The sequence below is a fragment of the Leptonychotes weddellii genome, chromosome 8, assembly GCF_054177405.1.
Source record: "Leptonychotes weddellii isolate Sample4059 chromosome 8, ASM5417740v2, whole genome shotgun sequence".
In the NCBI taxonomy this organism is placed as follows: Eukaryota; Metazoa; Chordata; class Mammalia; order Carnivora; family Phocidae; genus Leptonychotes; species Leptonychotes weddellii.
In genome coordinates this window covers 96,396,364-96,406,278 of record NC_138376.1, presented here as the reverse complement: position 1 = coordinate 96,406,278, position 9,915 = coordinate 96,396,364, and the positions used below count along the sequence as shown (strand labels likewise).

At 42.3% G+C, this 9,915-nt stretch overlaps 1 protein-coding gene across 4 annotated transcripts in view; it reads right to left on the bottom strand.

The window, feature by feature from the left end:
- The window catches only part of TRMT11 (tRNA methyltransferase 11), a 53,369-nt gene extending 49,735 nt beyond the window's left edge, over positions 1-3,634 (bottom strand). For 2 of the 4 annotated variants that reach the window (XR_014147930.1, XM_081828943.1), the window contains exon 1: positions 3,521-3,634. Coding sequence is in view for 2 of the 4 variants with exons in the window: in XM_081828943.1 (XP_081685069.1) it covers positions 3,521-3,592 (72 nt within the window). In the remaining 2 variants the exon portion in view is untranslated. The remainder of the gene's footprint in view (positions 1-3,520) is intronic. The other 2 variants (XM_081828942.1, XM_081828944.1) reach the window with 2 other exon arrangements.
- Between the last annotated feature and the right edge of the window lie 6,281 nt (positions 3,635-9,915).

Here is a 9,915-nt window from a genome sequence, read left to right as displayed (position 1 = left end):
AAATAAAAAATAAAAAAAAAAGAATATTGGGCCATCCATGGAAAAGAAAGATGGCTTGATAAACCACCCAGTTTGGACTGGGATCCCCAAAAGCTACATACCAGAGGAACATGTATGAATCAGAACGGAAACAAAACTTAATACCTGGAAATGAGTTCAAGTCATCCTAGATCATTAATGATCCTACTTCAAGAGGATTTATATCACCCGAGGCCTCATGTTATTTCTTCAAATAACTTTCCAAATATATCTAGTGTAGGTTTAAAAAATAAGCCAGCACACATAGGAAAAAGACCCAAGAGAAACAATACACAAAAACAACAGGCCCACAGGACTTCTTTTATCATATTTAATATGTGTGCTTTCTACAGTTTGTCATACTTAACTATGCTTTCTATACTGAAGGGGATAAAAGACATAAGAATTTTGGCAAAGACTAAAAACCCATTAAAAAGGAAATTGCAGAGTTGAAAAAGAATCAAGGAAAAAAATAAACCTAAAATAAATGTGTAGGTAAATCTCAATGAATACTGACTATGTAAAATCAATAGAATGAAGACTGGAATAGGGAAGACCCAACTAGGCAGAAGGCAGCACAGGCCAAAGCATGAAAACTGAGGGCGTCATTCAGGGAATGAGGTGGGAGGTGGGAGGAGACAGAGCAAAGAACCATGCAATGGTGGGCTAATGCCAGACTAAGAAGTTTCAGCCTCGGGACAATGAGGGTATAAAAGAGAATTGAGCTTTTTGGGAGATTAAACTGGCACCAGGGTAAGACACTAAGAATAATTTAAGAAGAAGAAACAGGTAAAATGTCCAAGTATTAGGGATGTTATTCTGAAGACTGCAGCCTAGCCACTCCATTCACACCACACTGCCGGACTAGAGGCACACACCCTCCTTGGCTTCTATTTCCACTCCAGTATCCTTTCTCTTGTACTCCAGAATTCTCCCTCTAAAACACAAATGATTACTAGTCACCCACTGGTTTAAAAAGAAAAAAAAATGGTAACTTCCTGACTTAAGAAGAGTCAATGGCTCCCCATTAAATCTAAAAAAAATCCAAATTCCTTGCAATGGTTTCAAAACATTTCAAACTCTGATCCTACCCACCTCTCTAGCCCCACTGCCCATTACTTCATCCTCACTCCCCACACATCCCACACCCCAAAACACCATAATCAACTCCTTCCATGCCTTTACACTTGCTTTTGTTTCTCACTGAAGTGGGCTTTCCAGTCCTCTTTACCCACAAAACAGCTCTTTATCAATTAAGATCTATTAAAATATTACTTCCTCCTTGACACTCTATGCCCTTACACCCCTATCTTGCCAATGCACCTGCTCAGCAAAACATTAATCCTGAATCAACGCCACAGTCTTCCTTCATAACTCCTGAGGCCAGTGAATTGCACACAACTGAAGAAAATCGGAGAATCTCAGCACAATTACAAATACATGCTCATCACCCTCAGCTGGGTTTCCAACATTGCTCTAATACCTGTGTTCTCAATTTTTAACTTGTCAGCTCCCTCTTTTGCTCTCAATGACTATTTCAAATTTAACTATTTTTCCCAATTTCTCCACTCAACTGCTTGGTCCCTGATCTCTCAAAAAACAACCTTGACTCATTCATAACCTAGAAAACAGACCCTCGGGCAGCTACCCCACATCCAGCCTAACTCTCCTCTACCCACTCTCCCCTTCTAGTGAAAGGCCAACACCTCCCACCGTGCCCTTATATCCATTCTCCCCTTCTCTTCAGCCTGTAAACTTTGCCTGACCCTAGGCCTCCCTCAAACTGTTAACCAATCTCTTACTTTCCCTTCTTATGCTCTAGTTAAGAGCAGTCTATCTCCCCTTCCTCATTTTCCAGTGACCATTAAATCAAGCAATCTAGCTTACTACCCCACTCCAAAACTCTACACAACAGTTATAGCAAAATTCCTAAAACTTTACCCTCCTCATTTCTGTGCCCCCAAAGTTTTTCTATTCTGACACTTGCCAATCCTCCTCATTACCTCCTCTTTTCTCACTTCCCCCTACTACCAATGCTTCCAAGCTCCTGTATTTGGCCCACCATTCTTTCGACACTATGCTTTCTCTGAATAATTTCACTTTCTCTCCTAGTTCAAATGCAGAAGCTTCCAAAACATTTATTACCAGTCCAGACCACTCTATCCTACTCCATGCATACTCCTATATTCACTGCCCCCCCACCCATCTCCACTTGATATTACACAAACACATCAAATTCATAATAACCAAAATTTAAATCTTTCATCTGCCTGTGCTCTACATTTTAAATGGAGATGCGCTTATATGCACCCCAGGAGTCATCCTTGACTGGCCCCTGTTCCCCCCATATTCGATCATCAGGTCCTGATGATTTCATCACCTAAATATTTTCCCAGTCTATCCCATTCTTTTACCCCTACCCTAATTCAGGCCTTCTTAATCTACTAACAAGACTATTCCAACAGGCTCCTAACTGGCCTCTGATTCCAGACTTATTCCTCTCAGATCTATCCTCATTATCGCTGCCAAAGTGATTTTTAAGGAAAAATCTTCTTTGCTTAAAACTCTTTCAGTAAATTTCCCTTACAAGCTAAATACATTTTCTCTTCCCTTCCAGAGTATTCAAGGCTTTGCATTTTCTGGCCCCTATCTACCTCTCCTGCTCTCTTCTTGTCACTCAGCTACATATTTCATAATCCAGTAATACTGAATTATAATTCTAATTTATTTATATCCTTGGCCTGGCTAACTCCTACTCATACTTTAGTTACTGTTCAAGTGTCATATCCTCATGCAAGCGATCTTAAAGGCCAACATCCCTCACCCCCTCAGGTGGATTAGATTCCCCTTCTATGCTCTCCTTTTTCCCTACGCATCTACCATTGCACTTACAAATGTTATTTCTTAATGTTCATACATCTGCTCGGACCTTAGCCTAAATAGTAAGCTCCCTGAAGACAGAAACAGTCTTTGCCATCTCCATATCCCCAGCGTCCAGCACATGTAATTACAGTACTCTGAAAATGTTTCTTGAATGAATGAAACACTTTTCCCAACTTCTCCATCATCTAACCCTTGCCACCTACCACCACCACCAGCAATCCCACCCTCCTCCACGGGGTATGACCTGCATATTTGCCACTTAAAACACGGCACTGAGCATTTCTGTTGGCTGTCTCAATTCTCCGCTAGACAAGAGTTCCTGGAGAGAGAGGACGGGTCATATTCACCTGCCTAACTCCAATACCTGATGCATGGGCAGAAGAATGAATGAAAATGTTTGGCAAGTCTGTGAGAGTCTGTCTTGGACTTCTCTCTCACACACCCTCGGCCGAGCTCGGATCCTTTCCAGGGACCGAGGGACTGGGGACGCGTGATATCCCCGACAAGCACACACACCCGATCCCTGCTTGCTGAAGCTGAGATCTCCGCCGCCCGCACACCAACCCCCACCGTGCCGTCCTCTCCGGTCAAGAAGTTGTGTAGGGCAGTGCGGACTCACCGGTAGGCGGAACTCCAGGTGCTCTTGCGCCATGAGCAGCAGATACCTATTCAGGGTGCACGACAGCGCCATTGCGGCCGCCTACGGTGCGCCTGCGCGGCGCGAGCAGTTTCCCACCTCTTCTCCCCCCTCCTGCACACAGCCTTTTCCGCTGAGGCGGAGCCTGAACGGCCGGAAGCGGAAGCTGGGCAAGGCGGGTGCTGTCCCTGGGTTCCTCACACGGATACGTTGAGCCGGGACGCTGCTGGAGGGGCCACGTCCGCTGCGAGGCACTTTCTGGTTGAAATGCGGAAGTACAAGTAGCTGGTGTGAGGGGCCGTGTTGTGTTCAGTAGCAGGTTGCGATGAAACAAGTTCCCATCGATCCTCCCACCAGGAACGTACTTCCAACTTTTTCTAAGAACGCTTCAAATCCTAGTTCTTCAAAACTGGACTGGAATTTTACCTTTTCCGTGCAGACTTCTCTAGCCACTCCAAGCTTGGAGAATCTGGGCCACTCATCTAATATTTATTATACTTTTTGTATTTTTGCAATACTTTTTCAAGGATACATGCCTTCTAAGCCAATTAGAATAAGCTCTTGACCTAGATCATCTCTTACGGTTCATTCTATACCTCATAGAAAACACAATGTCGTCCTCAATAATTTACTCAGTTATTAGGAGGTTGTGATGTTAGACTCAAAGGCCCAGTCCACAGCCAACTCTATATTAAAACAATGATGGAAATTGCTTCTAACTATTCACGCTGGCACAGATTTTGTAGCACATAAAATAAGTAGCATATCATAAATTCTAAAAATTTGCATAGTCTATGTATATACATTATTGCTTTTGCCTTATTGAGAGCAGCTTATTTTGCATCCCACTATAATATTGCACAAAGTACAAGAGTACTACATATTCCAAGCACCATGTGCTGGGAACAAACTCCATACTTCATAGCCATGATTAAGAACATAAGCTGTGATGTCAATCTTAGGTTCAAATCTCAATTCCACTATTTACAATCTATGCGCTCTTAAGCAAATTTCTTAGCCTCCTTTGACAGCAGTTTTATCTAAAATGAACTAATACTGCCTTCCTCAAGGGACTGTTAGGATTAAGTGGAATAATGTACATAAAGTGTTTAATAAAACACCTGGCATATTGTATGGGGCAAATAAATGGAATTTAAGGAGACTTCTCTTTAAAAAAAAAAAAAGTAAGAAAATTTCCAAGCAATCTGTCTGTTAGGAAAACATCTTGGTTAAGTCCACTTAAGATAAGCAATAAAGGGCGCCTGGGTGGCTCAGTTGGTTAAGCGACTGCCTTCAGCTCAGGTCATGATCCTGGAGTCCTGGGATCGAGTCCCGCATCGGGCTCCCTGCTCGGCAGGGGGTCTGCTTCTCCCTCTGCCCTCTTCCCTCTCGTGCTCTCTGTCTCTCATTCTCTCTCTCTCAAATAAATAAATAAAATCTTTAAAAAAAAAAAAAAAGAGGGGCGCCTGGGTGGCTCAGTTGGTTAAGTGACTGCCTTCGGCTCAGGTCATGATCCTGGAGTCCCGGGATCGAGTCCCGCATCGGGCTCCCTGCTCGGCAGGGAGTCTGCTTCTCCCTCTGACCCTCCTCGCTCTCATTCTCTCTGTCTCAAATAAATAAATAAAATCTTTAAAAAAAAAAAAAGATAAGCAATAAAGTGAGTCTCTGAGGAGCACAGATGTCTCTTGGCCTCAAGGCTTCAAAAGGGATAAGAGTATGAAACATGAAAAGAGAGGTCAAGGTGGGACAGAGAACCAATGAAATATTAGGGGAATGATGTGCAGTATTTGATATGCCCCATCCCCAAAGCTTGTCAGAATTACCAAACATTAAATTTTTTTTTTTTTGTAAAGATTTTATTTATTTATTTGCGAGAGAGAGAATGAGAGACAGAGAGCACAAGAGGGAGGAGGGTCAGAGGGAGAAGCAGACTCCCCGCTGAGCAGGGAGCCCGATGCGGGACTCGATCCCGGGACTCCAGGATCATGACCTGAGCCGAAGGCAGTCGATTAACCGACTGAGCCACCCAGGCGCCCCCAAACATTAAATTTTAATGGAGTAACTTTATAGGGGATATCATAGAGGTGGTGATTTTCATGCCTGGATTAATAGGATGCTGTGCAGAGATATCAAATGAGAATACATGGCCTACAAGAACCCAAATTCAACGTTCACTGATTTTTCACATGAGAGTCCTTAGCTTCCTTAAAGCTAAGGTTCATGACTAAATCCCCACTGATTCTCCACTCCAGAAATGAGCAGGGGGTCACGTACATCAAGAATCTCAAACTGTTGGTTACATGGTCTGGGGAAGTAGAAATTAACCCTGCACAGGCCAGGCCATTAGGGTTAGTGTGGAACTACTTGTGAGATCAATTAAACTGCCTTTGAAGAAGTCACACCAGAGCTGTTCCATGTTTTTGAGCTTACTAAAGTCCTTAAGGAGCAGCAAGAGAGTATGGACTTTGAAAGTTGGTATTTAAACTAACATCTAAAGACTCACAATTGTCTTTGTTTTTTGTTTTTTGTTTTTTTTAATTTGTACTGGAAGGGGCAAGGAAGTTCATAGTCCATCTTCTGGGAACTGATCCAAAGCTTCATCCATGTTTCATCCACCAGGGCAGACTTCTTAGAAACTTGGCTCCTCCTGTGAGATTACTATTATGTAAGCATTTGAGTCTCTGGTCTAGCCTGATGATGACTGAAAACCAGAATCATTCCTAGATAGTTAGGACCCGAAAGTAGGAGAATCTTAAGTTCTGGTTATAACAGGCCCTTATACTGTTGAGAGTATTAGGGCAGGGTCAGTGAAGAAAGGAAATGAGTAGAGAGTTAACAGATCCCAGCAGCAGAAGTCATGTGTAACGTTAAAACTGTCTCTGCATCTGTCTCAGGCTGAGCATCTAACATTTGAAAAGGGGTTGGGTATCACAGAGAGCCATAGACATTTGTGCACCAAGTAGGAAACTTCTCTGCGTATGTATTAAGACTAGAAGTTTTTTTTTTAAGATTTTATTTATTTGCTAGAGAGAGAGCACACACAAGCAGGGGGAGTGGCAGGCAGAGGGAGAAGCAGCCTCCCCGCTGAGCAAGGAGCCCAACGTGGACTCGATCGCAGGACCCTCGGATCATGATATGAGCTGAAGGCATAAGCTTAACTGACTGAGCCACCCAGGTGTCCCAAGACTAGAAGATTTTTGCAATGAGTAAAAAACAAGGGGCTTTTGAACAGTTTGGAGAATAAAGTTTTATTGGAACAAGTTATATAACAACTATGGGGACTTCACTATGGTAAGCATTCTTGACCAACTTCTAATTTCATGAAATGCCAGAAGGGTCTCCAGTATCCTCAATCTAAATGAAGATAATCCAGGAAGAGGAGAAGAGAGAACAAACACTGGGTGCTCTCAGGAAACAAAATTGAACAAGATAGGATACGGCACCAGTTCAAACTTAAGCAGCTGCAGTTGATTTAAATATGACTCAAGATCTCCAGAAGTGGAGAAAAGTAGAGCTTGTCCTCTGGTCAAAAAATTCCCCCCAAATAAACCTGAAATCCTAGTTATAAACTAGACCTATTAATTTGCTTCCTGTGAAGTAGGTTCTGTGCATAGAAAAAATGTGAAGGAAAATGGGCTGGAGATTCAGCCTTCTGTCCTGGCCATCCTTAAACTCTAATGCTGCGAAAATTCAAATAATCAAAAGCCATACATTTCCAGACAGAGGTAAGATGGCAGCCTGATTGAGCTAGGCTAGAGAACAACTCTCACCATATCTTAGCAACTGGCTGAAATAGAAACAGTTTTCCAAAAGGAGCCTAACCTAGGGCCTACCAAAATTAGGGATGCCTTCCTTCCTTGGGCTGGTACTTAATTTAATTCTTTTGTTTGCAATGAGATCGAGATCATAAGATACCAAAAAATCTTTCATTCTACTTTTATTCCACTCCAAATACAAGGCCAAACAAGACCTGGATATCATCCACACTGCTCCAGGCTTCAGCTTTGTAGATTACATGGCTTTGTGCCTTTTTTTTTTTTTTAAGATTTTATTTATTTATTTGACAGAGAGATAGAAGAGCACAAGTAGAGGGAATGGCAGAGGGAGAGGGAGAAGCAGGCTCTGCACTGAGCAGGGAGCCTGATGCAGAACTCAATCCCAGGACCCCGGGATCATGACCTGAGCCAAAGGCAGATGCTTAACCATCTGAGCCACCCAGTCGCCCAGCTTTGTGCATTTTTGAATGGGACCCCATTTATTACTTCTCTTGGGCAGAACTCGTGAAGCAGAGGTGATGTAAGTTCACAGTGCATTTGCCACATTTGAGCCAAATCTTTTGTCCTTCCTCCTTCCCTGCTTTCCACTTTCCTACTCTCCCTTTCTTCTTTCCTTCCTAAAATGTAAGTAAACGACTTCTAAACAAAGGAAGGCTTTTGGCAATATGCAAGTATTAACAGTCCCAAAGTAAGTGTGCAACTTACCTTCTAGGAAGGGACCCACAGATTCTTATTTAAGCATAATTCCCAGTAATCACCAGCTCTTGATCTTATTTGCTTCCAGGGGGAAAAATTATTACATATAAAATAAATGGTCTCAAATCCCTAAAAGGCATCTTCCTCAGAACTACTTTAACAGGGCCATAGGAGGAGTTTTACTCAATCCTACAGGGCACAGATTCTTAAAACTTGGTTGCACGTTGAAATTACCTGAGGAATTTTTAAAAATTTGAGGCCTAAAATCTATCCCCGGGGATTTGAATTTAATTTGGGGTGTGGCCTAAACATATTTTTAAAAACACGTCAGTTGTTAATTTGATGGCAGCTATCAGCAACATCATCACCTGGGAACCACTTAGAAATGCAAAGTCCTGCCTACCCCCAAACCTGCTGAATCAGAAACTCAGGGTGGGATCCAGCAGTCTGTTTTAAACAGGCCCACCAGGTGGTTCTGATGCACACTGAGGTTTGAGAATCATTGCCTGGGAGAGAGGAGTATGGATAGATAGACTTTGAGTACCAATACCACAGATAAATAGCATGTTTGCCTTCCTCTTACCCATGCTTGGAGAGAGAACTTATATGATAAACTGGCAAAATGCTGCAAATATGTTTCTCAGCAGAAGGTGTAACAAGAAGAAAATATTCCTCTCTTACCAGCTAGATTGAGAATCTCAAGAAAATCTTAGCTGAGAAAATATCTAGAATAGCCTACTAAGTTAGGTGATTTCCTATGGGCCATGCATGTTGGCTAGAAGAAAGGCTTTACAGAGAATTTTAAAAATTCTAATGCAAAAAGAGGAGAAACATGTTCTAAAGGCAAAGGGAGAAGAAGTAGAGAAAAAGAGAGTCGGAAAGATGGCAGGAACTAGGTGCTATTTTACTGTTGCCCAGCAAGTTTGGTTATTAAATGCTTGAAATGCTTGGTGTGGGTGAATTCTTCTGAAACTCAAAGAGGTTTTACACCTAAGTTAGAGTGGTCATGCATACTGCCACGAAGAACATAAGGTGATGGAGATTCAGCAGACGTCTAGGTTATACTCCTGATTTTTAGATTGAAAGTAGTTGGAATTAGGGTTATCATGGTGCTCAATTAGATTTTGGTTTGTTATGGTAACATTTTAAGGGACTCAGAAATTAAAATAAAATCTTTATTGACCACTAATATAAATCAGTCACTGAACTAAGGCAATGGGGATACAAGATAAAAAATTAGATCCCCCAGCTCATAAAAAAGGTCAAAATCCAGTGGTAAGAGATATCCCCCTATTTCCCAGTTAGACTGTGTAAGGTCTATGCTGGGAAAATCAAATCTCACAGACTAGAGCTAAAGAAACAATATTGCTGTGATTGTGGATGGGAGTATCAGGGAAGACTTTGAAGAGGAGATAACATTTTAACCCAGCTTTTAAAAGTGAACAGATTTCCAGGGCGCCTGGGTGGCTCAGTTGGTTGAGCTACTGCCTTCGGCTCAGGTCATGATCCTGGAGTCCCAGGATCAAGTCCCGCATCGGGCTCCCTGCTCGGCGGGGAGTCTGCTTCTCCCTCTGACCCTCCTCCCTCTCATGTGCTCTCTCTCTCTCTCTCTCTCACTCTCGCAAATAAATAAATAAAATCTTTAAAAAAAAAAAAAAGTGAACAGATTTCCAAAGCTGTGTTCAGTTTAGTTGGAATAGTAAAAATGGTTGGCATAATGGGATACAAGTGCAGGAGATTAAGGTGAACGTGCTGGTGAGTAATTCTGAGGGAAAACAGGTTTTCACAAGCAAGAAAATTGCATAGCCAGGTCATAATTTAGAAAATATTCTGATGGATGCTGTGCTAGAAGGAAGCAACTGGAAGAATGGAGCCTACTCAAGTGATTCCAGCAACGTTCAAAGC